This window comes from Sander lucioperca, chromosome 12 (genome assembly GCF_008315115.2).
Source record: "Sander lucioperca isolate FBNREF2018 chromosome 12, SLUC_FBN_1.2, whole genome shotgun sequence".
NCBI classification, from domain to species: Eukaryota; Metazoa; Chordata; class Actinopteri; order Perciformes; family Percidae; genus Sander; species Sander lucioperca.
In genome coordinates, this window is record NC_050184.1 from 30012995 (window position 1) to 30028084 (window position 15090).

General features: G+C 37.7%; 1 protein-coding gene across 2 annotated transcripts in view; it reads left to right on the top strand.

The window, feature by feature from the left end:
• LOC116062114 (metabotropic glutamate receptor 4-like) overlaps window positions 1-13975 on the top strand; it is a 219031-nt gene extending 205056 nt beyond the window's left edge. Inside the window, exons 10-12 of one of the 2 annotated variants that reach the window (XM_036007991.1) lie at window positions 7886-8132; window positions 9183-9228; window positions 11295-13975. In XM_036007991.1, coding sequence (XP_035863884.1) covers window positions 7886-8132; window positions 9183-9220 — 285 coding nt within the window. In that variant the 3' untranslated portion in view covers window positions 9221-9228; window positions 11295-13975. The remainder of the gene's footprint in view (window positions 1-7885; window positions 8133-9182; window positions 9229-11294) is intronic. The other variant, XM_036007990.1, reaches the window with a different exon arrangement.
• The last annotated feature ends 1115 nt before the right edge of the window (window positions 13976-15090 follow it).

Here is a 15090-nt window from a genome sequence, read left to right on the forward strand (position 1 = left end):
ACAACACTTAAAAGACGTTTAGGGACTGAAGACACCAAGTGATGAAGTGTTTCAGGTGTAATTTTGTCCCATTCCTGCTGCAAACAAGTGTTAAGGTGGGCAACAGTACGGGGTCTTCGTTGTTGCATTTTGCGCTTCAAAATGCGCCACACATTCTCTATTGGAGACAGGTCGGGACTGCAGGCAGGCCAGTCAAGTACCCGTATCCTCTTCCTCCGCAGCCAGGACTTTGTAATGTGTGCAGAATGTGGTTTTGCATTATCTTGTTGAAATATGCATGGACGTCCCTGGAAAAGATGTCTTCTTGAAGGCAGCATATTGTGCTCCAAAATCTCTATGTACTTTTCAGCATTAATGGTGCCATCACAGAAGTGCAAGTTACTTTTGCCAAGGGCACTGACACAATACCCATACCATGACAGACCCTGGCTTTTGGACTTGTTGCTGGTAACAGTCTGGATGATCCTTTTCTTCTTTGGTCCGGAGCACACGGCATCCATTTCTCCCAAAAAATACCTGAAATACTGATTCATCTGACCACAGTACACGTTTCCACTGTGTGATGGTCCATCCCAGATGCCTCCGAGCCCAGAGAAGTCGACGGCGCTTCTGGACACTGTTAACATAGGGCTTCCTTTTGGCACAGTACAGTTTTAACTGGCATTTGTGGATGTAACTATATATTGTGGTACTTGACAAAGGTTTGCCAAAGTAGTCCTGAGCCCATGTGTTGATATCGCTTATAGATGAATGACGATTCTTGATGCAGTGCCGCCTGAGGGATCGGAGATCACGGTTGTTCAGCTTAGGCTTGCGCCCTTGTCCTTTACGCACTGAAATTCCTCCACATTCCTTGAATCTTTTAATTATGTTATGCACTGTTGAAGGTGAAAGAAGCAAATGTCTTCCTATCTTTCTTTGAGGAACATTGTTTTTAAACATTTCAATAATTTTCTCACGTATTTGTTGGCAAACTGGCGATCCTCGGCCCATCTTTGCTCCTAAAGGACTAGACCTTTCTTGGATGCTGCTTTTGTACCAAATCATAATACAATCACCTGTTGACATCACCTGTTTCAAATCACATCATTATTTAACCAATTTACCTGATTACTAGCCCTAAATTGCTCCTGTCCCAACCTTTTTTTGAATGTGTTGCAGGTCTGAATGACAGGAAAGGATGTATATTTACAAATGAAATTAAGTTGACCAGACAAAACATGAAATATTTTGTGTTCACATTGTCTGCAATGAAATACAAGTCAAAGTACATTTAGAAATCACTACGTTCTTTTTTTCTTTGTGTTTTCCATACTGTCCCAACTTTTTCTGATTTGGGGTTGTAAATCACAGAGTCGTATGGACGATAAAAGTACACCAAACACAACAATTACCAAAATCAAAGACAAGAAAATACGTAGTGGTGACCACAATTTGATCTAAAGAGCTGACTTGTTGACTATCCCTTCGGAAAAACAGCTGATTGTTGCACACCATTTTCTCTCTCACTCTCTCTCTCTCTCTCTTCAAGGAGAAACAGCTGATCAACGATCTACTAGCATAAGTGTAACAGAGCTGTGTGACATTGTAATTAAATATATAAATGAAAAATAGGTTGAGTATAACTAATATTTACATATAGACCTATATACAGATCAGTCTCAGGTTGAAACTTGTAGTTCTGAAAGTTAAGTTGAACAACTTAAGGTAATGTTTATGTATGTTTAATGTATACCTTAGTTTGAGGTTGTTATTGCATTTCAGAAAATGTTTTCTTTAAAAACAATGTAATATGGCACTTAAATGCACTTTTGAGAGATGATATTGTAAGCAATGTAGGCAATAAAAATGTTGCATTTTCCGAAAATGTAACCAAACTATTGTATATTATTGCTCTTCAATAAAACAAAAGTATTTCCTATCCAATTACTCGATTAATTGATGGAATAATCGGTAGAACACTCGATTACTAAAATAATCGATAGCTGCAGCCCTAGCTATGACGTTACCCAACTGGTGACTTGGCTCAATCTTTTCTGTACTGTGTTGCTAGTGAATTGTGAAATGTGTTAACGTGACACCATAGGTAGAAAGGAATATTCTGTCAACTGGTTAATCATGCTATAGGGACAACTCTATTTAAAGGAGAATTCCAGTCGTTTCCAACACGTAGCTCTGTTGTTTTTAAATTTGGAGTGCTGTCAGTATGGAGGAAATATTTATTCATAATTCAAATTGAAAGTCCAAAGAGAAATTGAAAGTCCAAAGAGAAAACGAAGCGAGATCAAATTAAAAATATTATTATTTTTAATTTTCCATTGATCAAATTAAAAATATTATTTTTTTTTAATTTTCCATTTGGCTTTTCCATTTGGATTTAATATTTGGCTTTTGAATTTCAATTTAACATTGGCTTTTCCATTTTGATTTAATATTTGGCTTTTGAATTTAAATTTAACATTGGCTTTTAATTTGGATTTAATATTTGGCTTTTGAATTTCAATTTAACATTGGCTTTTAATTTGGATTTAATATTTGGCTTTTCAATTTCAATTCAACATTGGATTTTCATTTGGATTTAATATTTGGCTTTTGAATTTACATTTAACATTGGCTTTTCATTTGGACTTGACACAATGTCAATGTAAATGAGGAGGCGTGGCCCAAAGGCTGGTGGGAGGGTCTGAAACTAAAGGGGTGCAGAGGCACCTTATGACCAGCAGGGGGAGCTGACTGCTGGGGAGCTCACTGTTGAGGAGCATCTGTCTGCAGCTTGGCCACCAGGCTGGCTTAGCCTCTTATTTCACATGATAGAAACTGATGATGTAGGCTAAACACAAACGACATTTCATGCAACAACAGTGAAGTTTTCATGTAGATACTATAATTGGGCCCGTGTTAGTGAGGACTAGATTAGGACTGGATTTAAAGCTGATTCTGGTTTCCAACTTCGCCCCAGGTGTGTCTGTTTAAAACACGGACGGAGACAACTTCTCTCTTTTGATGTTTTATTTAATTAAGCAACAGTACAAACATGGGTGTGGGTAGCTCTGCTATGTGTGTTTGTGTGTTGTCAGAACACATTGTCATCAATATTAACAAGGTTTAAAATTACCCATTTTTCAAATTTGGATATCGTTTCAAAATCGGAAATCAAATGAACGAAAAACTACACAGGCTGTACAAAAGGCCGTCAATCAGGAGTGATTGTTGTGAGTACGTGTCGGAGAATAGCGCGGACACGCACTACACACTGCGCGCACCACCCGGAGAAAAAAGTGAGAGAAAGAAAAAGGAGAGGTCGCAGTTCGGACGATGACTACCCGGTTGAGATTGTGTGTGTATGTGTCCTCGAGATCTGACAACACACAAACACACATAGCAGAGCTACCCACACCCATGTTTGTACTGTTGCTTAATTAAATAAAAATCAAAAGAGAGAAGTTGTCTCCGTCCGTGTTTTAAACAGACACACCTGGGGCGAAGTTGGAAACCAGAATCAGCTTTAAATCCAGTCCTAATCTAGTCCTCACTAACATGGGCCCAATTATAGTAACTACATGAAAACTTCACTGTTGTTGCATGAAATGTTGTTTGTGTTTAGCCTACATCATCAGTTTCTAGCATGTGAAATAAGAGGATAAGCCAGCCTGGTGGCCAAGCTGCAGACAGATGCTCCTCAACAGTGAGCTCCCCAGCAGTCAGCTCCCCCTGCTGTTCATAAGGTGCCTCTGCACCCCTTTAGTTTCAGACCCTCCCACCAGCCTTTGGGCCACGCCTCCTCATTTACATTGACATTGTGTCAAGTCCAAATGAAAAGCCAATGTTAAATGTAAATTCAAAAGCCAAATATTAAATCCAAATGAAAATCCAATGTTAAATTGAAATCGAAAAGCCAAATATTAAATCCAAATTAAAAGCCAATGTTAAATTGAAATTCAAAAGCCAAATATTAAATCCAAATTAAAAGCCAATGTTAAATTTAAATTCAAAAGCCAAATATTAAATCCAAATGGAAAAGCCAAATGGAAAATTAAAAAAAAATAATAATATTTTTAATTTGATCAATGGAAAATTTTAAAAAATAATAATATTTTTAATTTGATCTCGCTTCGTTTTCTCTTTGGACTTTCAATTTCTCTTTGGACTTTCAATTTGAATTATGAATAAATATTTCCTCCATAAAACAAGGCTGAATTAGCACTACTTTCATGCATTTCTTTCACATCTACTGCAGTCAGATTCACTGTGTTCACTCTGAAGGAATCACTTCACATGGGTAGGCACTTTTAATGACATTTTGAACATGTTAAGAGGCTAAAGACAAGTTTAAAACTTGCCCTGTTTAAGCCTGTTGGGTGCTAATGCTAGCAGGAGAATAACACGGTGTAGGCAGCACCGATTGTTTTTGTTTTTCTTGCTACTGACAGCACTTTAAATTTACAAACAACAGAGCTACGTGTTGAAATTGACCGGAATTCTCCTTTAAGGTTATCAGGAGGCATGTAAACAGCTTTCCCCAGAGTGTGGTTAATAACTAAGTTACGCCATGCATGTAAAAACAGCCAGTGATGAAACAGGCAGCCAAATACAAATAACCTCCATTCTTCACTTGTATCTCTGCCACTGAAGAGCAGGTGGATGAACTAAGAGTAGAAATCATTTTCAGTCTAACAATCCAATTGCCACTCACACAAATCAAGGACTTGTTATACAAAAAGAATGAATCATAATTTTAATTTACACCATGAAAAAACAAACAAAAAAAAAAAACTATCTATGAAAGAACACTGCAAACCATTAAGTATTAAAGAAACACCCTATCAGGATTAAACAAGGTCCTGCAAACTGTTTGTTTTCCAGTTTTCAGAAAAGCAATTTCCTTTTATTTTCCCGGATGGATTGTATCCTGTTTATTCATTGAATAATGTCTTATATACGCCATTAAATATGAATCAATTCTTGTTAAATGTGACTGCCCATAACATCTATTTACTTTATTAAAATACTCATTCAATAGCAAATTTATTAAATTACTGAAAGCATGATATTGTATGGCCTGTGATCATTATTTCTTTTCTCTCAATGCAATGAACTGGCCCCTTTAAATTGTGTTACCATTCCAAAGAAACATTAAATGTATGTAACCAAACCAAAAATAAGCCTTTTCATAGCCAAACTTTTGACTTGCCATAGTAAGAAAAGCACAGGTGTTACTAATAACATAAATGATGGCTTTCTTCTAATCAAGTATCCCAGTGCCCTATGACAGTGTGACAGTAAGCCAACATGCACAATACCAGGACCCTGAAGCAGAAGCAACTACTATAAATGGAATTCAGCCATCATTCATTTCATTATTAACACCTGCATTTTTCCTTCTGTGACCTGTTTTTCTAAAGAAACTATAGGCAATAAAATGTTTTGCAAATAATGTAATTTTTTTTTACTCTTTGCATATAGGTAGAGACAGCTCTGGCAGCTGCCTGGACAAGGGATTTGATGCCTAATGACATAAAGGAGCAATAGTGCTTTAAAGAAACTTCATAATGGCTGAGCCTTCTGAGGTTCCTGTGCCCAGCCCTGTTCCCTCGCTGTACCGATGGAGCAGATTGGCAATCATATTGGCGTGTCAGAGAAAATTTATGTCACTAGGGCTGATAGAAGTGGACAAGGGTCTTGGCTCCCCTCACAGAGTGACTCCACTCTGTACTCCAGAGGGGTAGCAATATTGTTCCGAACTCACCACAGGCCACGTGTAATCTTCTCAGGAGATTACAACACTCCCCCTCCTTCACCAAGTAATGCTCACATTGCAGTATGATGGAATACAATGCCCTATCACTTCCATTTTGCACTAACATCTTTATTTTCTTATCTGACATGGTTTTTGGGAACTTAATTTGTGCAAGGCTTCCCTATAGTTAGTTTTTTTATTACATCAACATACATCATTGTCACTATATGACATAGACTCTATATAATATCAACATATATCAATGTCACAGTATGACAGACTGTAAATGCTGATGGATGGCTTGACAGCTCCTCAAAAGTGAAGCCAAAACATCTTGATGGTGGCTGGCTGGCTGCAGTATAGGCCATAAATCCCACCCCCTTCATGTTAGTGGATGGGACATGGGCCAAATAAAAAAATGTAAGTACATATCAAACACATTTTCCCCAAAGATGATTTCTGTCATTTGAGGTAGTTCTGATCACGCTGATGTTTGTTCAAGTGTTCATTCTTCTTCTGCCAATTAACAAAAATCATCTGCAGAACAAACTTAGCGCTCCCTCACGTGTCAATTTCGCCATTCCACGAGCAGACATCAGCGTCCTGATGGTAGAAAGCCTTCTACCAGCTAAACTAGCTTACAGGGCTTGAATAACTATAGTATGAGGGCTCCCAGCCCCCACTCAAACTCCAGACGAGTAAAACATGTATCAGATTTGTCATTTGGGATGGTTGTGGGACGGTAAGCAAGTGTAACTGTAAAGCTTTTTAGGGGCCATCCATGCAACAACGTGTTTAAAAAGGACGTTTGTCACAATAAAACTATGCTGCAAGTTAGAGCCTACAACTAAACATAGACTAAACATAAAAAATAAGTGTTAAATAAATGTTTATTTAAGTTCAGCAACTGTGTGTTTCATTTGTTATTATTTCTTTATTTATTTAATCAGATTCAAAAACAAAACAACAATATATCAGCATTATATATGGGTCATCAGCCGCCCTGCTCTCAAAATATCGCCATCGGCCATTAAAAAAACGATATCGGTCGACCGCTACAAAAAACAATCTGTAAACATCTTGAAATGTGAGGATAAATGTTGTACAAGCTGACATACAAACAACATACGTCATGACCCCATGCTGGGATGCATACTTTATAACTGTTGACATGCTAGTGGTTCGGGCCCTGTGGGCTAAACCATGCCAAAAAACAAAAGAAGTAATTTGTGAAGTCTGCAAATGTAATGTCAGACAAAACCTCAGGCAAATCTCTTTGAAGGATGTCTGCCAGCTGTTTCTACTGTACACTCTTTTTCGCTTTGTGTTTATCAACTTCAGAGGACCTCAGCATTGTACTCCAAGAGGCAAAGGCAACTGTTCTGTTTTCTAATTGATGGTTTTGACACTGAAGTACTGTGAAAGGATGGAGTAATTCCAATTCATTATTTTGATGACTTGTATTATTCTTATAAATGGAAATACACTGAAGAAATCATATTTTCATATTTCATGTGCATGTGTCAATATCAAATATGATCTACCTATTATATATTTTACACCCTGTGTGCTGACTAGCCACATTCCCTACGTATACAAATCAGAGATGGACTGAGCCCTGGGATGATTATCATAGAAGGAAAAAAATCACTTGCAGGCACTTTTAATATGCTGTAGGATGTTTCTCTCTGCTCCATAGCCGTTTCCTGCGGCTATATATCTGCTTCCCAGCTGTGAGCTGCATTAGTCACTGGCTTCAGAAGGCACACAATCCTTCCACGCTGTTGTCTAAATCCTCAGAGTAAAAACATCTATACACAGACTACATATACACCCATCAGGGTGTATAGTCGTGTATCATAAATAAACAAACACAGCAAGGAAATCAGAGCTCAGGAGTGATGAATCCAGCACATGAAAATAAAAGAATATGAACCAACTTCTTGCAGATTTATTGGAAAATTGGCTCTTAGAATAAAATATATAAATTCAATTTTCCCAGACTTATTCAAACTTAGCAGGCTCTACAGTAAGTGTGCTCAGTTTATCCTGAGATTCTATAACGAGAACATCACTGTCCATCAGTCAGTGTACCCTCAACAAATTATTCTGTCTGCTTGTGTCTCCGCTGTCTCTTCCATTATACAGATGTATATCCAGACCACAACCCTGACCATCTCCGTAAGCCTCAGTGCGTCGGTCTCTCTGGGAATGCTCTACATGCCTAAGGTCTACGTGGTTCTCTTTCATCCAGAGCAGAACGTACCCAAGCGCAAGCGCAGCCTGAAGGCTGTGGTCACTGCAGCCACCATGTCCAACAAGTTCAACCCCAAAGGTGGCCTGAGGCCCAATGGAGAGGCCAAGTCTGAACTCTGTGAAAGTCTTGAAACACAAGGTTGGTATCACGCCTGATGCAGCAAAAGAGAGAGAAAAGAAATAATGAAATGTCTTCCAGTGGAACTCAACCAGGAGTTGATTTTAGGCTGTTGATGTAATGAGCTGCTTCTCTGTAAAATGATAGCACTGAAAGAATACACGTCTACTTGAAAATAACGAATTTCCTTTATGTGAACATAATTGATGCCAGTGTTATTTTGCACTTCAGCAGTTCAGGAAATGAAGCCTTACGTGAGCATACAAGAAATTAGGATGCCATTTCAGTGACTAAAGTGATGTTATATCATGGTTTCGTTTTGAACATGAGCCATTGCAAATGACATAAACAGAACTGTGGTAATAATTACAACTGATAGGAGTGATTCCAACTAACAGCATCTAGCTAGCACAGCTTTGGGGTTTTCCCAATTCCCCATAATGGAAGGTTGAACTAATGCTTATAGCCTATAGCTTATCAATATAATATACACAATTCTTCATAGATTAAGCAAGATCTAATTCTATTTTTTTTTTTTTTATTAGTTTTGTATGTTCCACATATGCTATATTGAAATACAAAAAACGTGTCTGTTTCCTGCATTTTAAATACACGAAACAGAACAAATTGTTCCATTTTCAATAACTCTGACCACACTGGATTTGTGAATCAGGAGGTGTGACAGGGTGCCCACATACTATTGTGATTTTGAAAGGGACTCGGGAAGCGGGTAGCTCAGTGTTGGGAAAAAAGGATATTTCAATCACCAATATAAAGTGTATGAGTAGGCTGTCCTTGTGTGGGGGGCATGCTTAAATCCAATCAAGCAACCGCAAATGTTCTGATTACTGAAAGTCCTGATTTTATACTCTGACAGGCTGAACAGTGTAAAATGATGTGTATTAGGACTAAAAAAAAACCTGTGCCCACACTTGCATCGTTGCCTTTTTTTCAACCTTAGAATGGAGTCGCTATGTCACATCCTATTATTGAGCCCATTTATAGGTGCTGATTCTCACCCTCTGGTTTGAACTGTGAATCTAACAACTGCTCTTTGTGCTTATGTGTCAGACTGTGTTGAGGGAGGGGAGCCTTGTGAGGGACTTTAGGCTCTCAGGTAAACTGATTACAAAATGACTTTGCCCTTTTATTATCTGTGACCACGTTTTTCCTGTTAATTTCTGCAAATGTTGACCACGACACACGTGCCTGCCTATACTATGCACAAAGCATCCCGTCTGCCCCTGGCTAAAATACAGCATCCTGAATGACACAAGGCAGAAATCACGCCCTCACAAATCCACCTTTGACCAACAGACATTAACTTGGGTAGACAATATTGGTGTGTGGTGATGTAAAATGGCCAATCAGCATGGTAAAGCCTGTTAATGTGGGAAGATGACACCACTCTGCTTGAGTGCAGGAGACAAGCGATAGCTATGTGTCCCCTGTAATTTGTTTCCCTGTTGACAAAAGGAGGAATTTGTGGTAATGGGACGACGACGACAACAACAATAAGAGTGAACAGGAAAAGACAGATGGGTCTGCCAGCTCCAATTCTTTCTGGACCATCTATTCTTTATCTTGGCCTTGCAGCACATAAATATTCAAATAAGGTTCATTTATCAATGCTTCTCTTGGAAGAGATGCTTTGGATGAAATGGCGAGAACGCCACCCCCATTCATACACCCAAACGTGGCACTGACAAATATACAGAAACATTTACCATTACATGTCTCTCCTCTATAGCACTTTTTCCCTGGCTATGGCTTTCAGCTGTCTTCTGATTGGATTTATACCCTCTGACATATTCAATCAGCCAAGGCTGCTGTGGGCAGATTGGCAGATTGGTAGTGTGATTACCACCACACCAAGCATGCTCGCTGAGGACAGTTTTATTTAAATAAAGACACACATGTACACTCTTCGACTCTTGCACACAGACCGATGTGTGCATAGGAGCATGACTGCACACATGCAAACAGGTAATGTATTGTATGACAGTCATGTTTCACCAGCGGGTTGGGCTTGTTACGCTTACTGTGGTCTACCCTCCGGTCATCTGTCTTATGTATTTTATTCACAGCTGATATAAAATTCCATGAAACATGAAAAAAATGGTAAAGAACAATGAGCGCTAATATCAAACAATGATGACAACACGTACAGTGCCAAGTCAGATCACGTGTCTAATGTCTAATATGCTTTACAATTCAAAATGTTACTGTAACAGACTGCAGCATGTTTTGCTTGGTGCACAGAGAAATCTCAGGACTTTGCATGTAGTAAAAGACTTGCATTCAAATGGTTACTATTGCACTTTATACCACTGCTGTGATCTGCTTGGTGGCTCTATATGATGCAATTTTTGATACAATTAAAATGATAGAATCAGCTGTGAGGAAAACATTATGACAGAGGTTTCCCTAATTTCATTAATAGAACTGTAATACCAGGTAATTACATTGATATGACTATTGCCTCAGCCTAGGAGTCTGATTGCATCTGCATCACTGTCTTGACAAATATTTCATGGTGATATGTTGTTGAAACATCTGCAATGTTACTATGTAAAATAATCAATGATTCACCTGCAACAGTAGTTTTTTTTCCAATGCTATGAAGTTGTCTAAAATCTATTTTTAGAGCTGAAACTCTAAGTTGATTAATTGATTAGTAGATGGTTTAAAAAAAAATCAATCAGTAACTATTTTGATAGTCGATTCAAAGGATTTTGTCATTTTTCATGCAAAAAATTACAGCTTCTCAAATTTGAGGATTACTCTTCTTTATATTAATGTAGATTGAATATTTTTCAGTTTTGGGGTTGGTCAGACAGAACAATTAATCTGAAAATTGTATTTGTTTAGCTCTGAAAATGTGATGAGCATTTTTCTTTCACTATTTTTTTTTTTTTACATTTCAGAGTCTAATCAGTAATGAAAATAAATGTCTTATGATTTATTTTTATCACTGTAACACATTTTGAATCAGTCACATTTCTACTGTCTTATGATTGGTTCCACCTGCACTCATTTAATAAAGTCATCCATAAACAGAACTTCCCATCAAACTGGGCTCCAACATGTGCTCTTAAAAATTACTGTTTTACACCTATTTGAATCTTACCGATTGCATTTTTTGTAACCCTTTCCTTCTTTCTCATATACCTTCACTTACAGCATTGGCTTCCAAGCAGACATACATAAGCTACAGTAACCATGCCATCTAAGCCAGAGACAAACAGTGGAAGCGGAGCCAGGGCCTGTCTGAGAAGAAATCACCTGAATCTGGGGAATACTGGGGAAATACTGGAGGACTTCTATGCTGCTACAGCACAGAGGACTGGGGTGGAAAGATGGGAATTTGTCACTCCATAAAGTGAAAGGATGTCATATTTTTCTAGAGAATCAGGTAAAGGCTTGAATGCCAAAATTATGAGAAATTAGTAGATTTGCAGGAAGGAGATGTAAGGGAGATTGGACAGTTCATTTTCTTCTTCCCACCCTTTCTGAGACGCAAGTGAGCATTGAGCAGTGACGTTTCCAGATGCAGGCTAAGTGAACCACCTGTAGTCTACAGTATTTTTTTTCTTCTGAAGTGTAAAGCACACAATTTCAGCTCTCTATGAGGCTGAATCGTTTGTCTGAATTCAACAAAAACGGGGGGGAAAGTGTTCCGTTTTTGCTAAAGTCAAATGCAGTCGACAAGATGAAACAGTATAACAATATAGTCATTATTTTTGTTTCCTGGTATTATTGGGGTGGAAAGCTACAGTACTCTTTAAACTGTACATGCCTTACTACAGCACATTCAGTATCTCTACATGAACTAACCATATCTGATACACCTGGAAATAAAGCAGTGGCTCATCCCAGTTTTTTTTATTATTTTTTTTTATAATTGTTTCATAATAATGAAAATTATGCCATCATCGTGGCAAACCTAGTGTACAGTCCTAGAGCATGCTTGTGGGAGCATCACGTGTACTGTGCTTTGTTGTCAACGTCTTTGGAATGCAACGTTTGTCATGGTTGTCATTCACAGTGGAACTGTCATTTTGGAGCATTACCCACTGGGATACCCTCTGCTGAACAAAGTCATTTCAAAAATAAGGAGCTAATTTAAAATCCTATTGTGATGGAATATCTTCATAGTTTACACCACACTCCATAAATGTCAGCCAGGACTTAAAGACTTGTCAAAGCATATTTTAAACATCCCAGACTTATTGGCCTTTATTTATCATGCGCTTGTTGAAGCATTTGCAAATTCAAGCAGTTGGATGATTGCAGTGGGATTATTGTGAGAATTCATGTTTCCCTATTTGTTAAACTACCATCTCAGCTAACATAAAAAAAAAATTACAATTCTTGACACAATAATGACACACTTGCATTTGGCATTCCCTCCAATAAATTACACTAACTTTTATTTCCTTATTATCCTGTGTTTTCTAGGTCTATATTTGTGTATTTCTATGTTTAAAAACCTCTTAATCTTAATTTGTCTGGCAGTAAAACTAGAATAACAATACATTCTGTCCCTAAACACTTGATTTGTGAAGGAATAAAAAGTATTACATGGGGACCTCTTTTGATATGTGATCGAATCATATGTAATCTGTGTTTCTTGCAAACAATTTCCTTTTCAGGGTCATGAATTTTGAGGCTACAGTGGAAATGTTGGGAGACAGTTTGAATAGTATTTTGGGGACACAATTAGGCTCATGCAGCTACTGCATGAGCTACACCAATGGCATAAATGTTCAGAGATAATTAGGTGGATGACACCTACTTATATGATTTCCTAAGGAGTGTTTTACCATTCAACAGACCCAATACAGCCTTTTAAGGGCTGTTTAATCCTAGAGAATAGTATTTTGGTAATTGTCAGATTTTTACATATAAATACATTAGTCACTTATTTAGCCAAAGCGGACCTTGTTACTGTAACCCTGCATTAAGTGACAGGGTCACTCTTGGTGTGGATCCAAATGAGAATTAACATTAAAGTCTGCAGCGCTATAGACATTAATTTATTTTCACAGTAATATTGACAACCTATCATTTTTAGATAAAAATGGGGCGGGTATGAAGCTGCTTGATAAATATAGGCCAGTGCCTTCATTCCGTGCCTCATACCCATTGAACTACTCCTGCCATTTTTCCCATGGATCCTTCATGGTGGATCCTTCATGGTGTCGTCCTGTTGAATCCATTACCTTTCAATCATGAGGAAGAGAAGACTCAATGTACAATTTATAATTAAGTGTAAATGCCATTTCTGTCTCCAGTCTCTAAAGTATTTGTCATAAACAGTAACTCTGGAATTTGTCTCATTTAATGTTATCCTCAGTGATGCAAAGATATGTATGTTGCATGTCCAAACTCATGACAAGTCATGTGAACAATTTGAGAGAAAGGTGTAATGTCCAGAAGGAAAACTACTGCAGAGGATTATAAATAACTAATATTTTGGTTTAATCAATGATTCTCTCAGCTTTAACAAAAGTCTAGGGTGTTGCTGCAAATGTTTTCGCATCAGTTGATAAAGTATTGTTTGTGGGATTGTTTGTGTTTGTGAATATGATAATTTACTGCTTTTTTGCCACAACACCCCTCTCTCCCTCCCCTTTATTTTTCTAAAACACTTTGTCTGTATTACAAAATAGTATATATAAGTGCTGACTGAAATTAAATGGCAAGTTAATGTACGTTATTAAAATGGATTGATCATGTCTGCTTTATGTACTGAATTATAAAAAAAAGATTTAAAAAAATTACAGTGCCTGGATATTTATGAATTATCTATAGAAAAAAAATGTGTAGAGCATGTTCATTTTTATACAAGATATTTCTAATAAAAGACTGTTTTGCTAATAAAGTGTGGCTGCTTCTTTCTATTTAGCATATTTAATTAGCAATTCACACAATACACCTTTAATAGTAACAAAGAAAAGCTTTTCCATAAGTACCAGGCAATGACAACAATCATTATCAGTAATCCTTATTGCTGTATATTACACTTCATGCGAGACCAAGGAAAAGACATGCTGTCTGCTTTTAATTGTCATGTGGATGAACAGAAATTATGTTTGTCCTTGGACAGACATTTGAAGGAGCTATTAACTCATCAGTACAGTAGGAGAACAGATGTTCAGATTGTTGTTATAATCAGAGCTGAAACAATCAGTCGATTAATCGATAGTCGGGATGCAAACTTTAAGCAATTTCTTTAAACAACAGTGGGCCACCTTAATCGATTATTGATTAATCATTAGTGATTTATGAGATGCCTTGGATGTTTTTCCATTAGATAACCGTTTACCAATGACATGACCCATGTTCGACAAAATCAGAGTAGGCTACACCAAGATACTTGAATAATTGCGGAGCTCATGTGTGCAGAGTTGATCTACATGATGGACGGATGTGTTGTTCACTGTAGCTTACGTTAACCCAGCTGGACAGATGTCCCGGGGACGAACAATACTGTCGCTACGACTTTATCTGTCAATTTTCTGCCACTGCTAAAATGCAATCATAGTCAGAGCAAGGGAGTGACGCTAACAGAGTTGATCACTGTTGTGTTCTTTAGTTGGAATCATGGGTAATTAGGGTCCTGCTGTCTGACACTCCGCTCTCAGTCTGCATTAACCGAGCAGCTGCTTAGCATTAGCATGCTAAAGCACACAGCCACCAAACAACAACTCTGTGGAATTTTCACAACTTTGTGCTTCAGAGTTAATCAACAGGACTGCCTCCAATTCCAGCTCCTCCAGTGTTAGCAAGTGCTGGGTTTTTGTTCTGTTGGTAAAACAAAATGAAAAAAATTCTATATTCTATACATTAAATGATTAATCACTTAAAACAAGAAAATAAGTGGCCGATTAGTCAATTATACAAAGGATGACAAACTTGTAAACTGAGAATCAATTACCTTGTTGTCAAATGGCTTTTATGGAATTGCAGATTT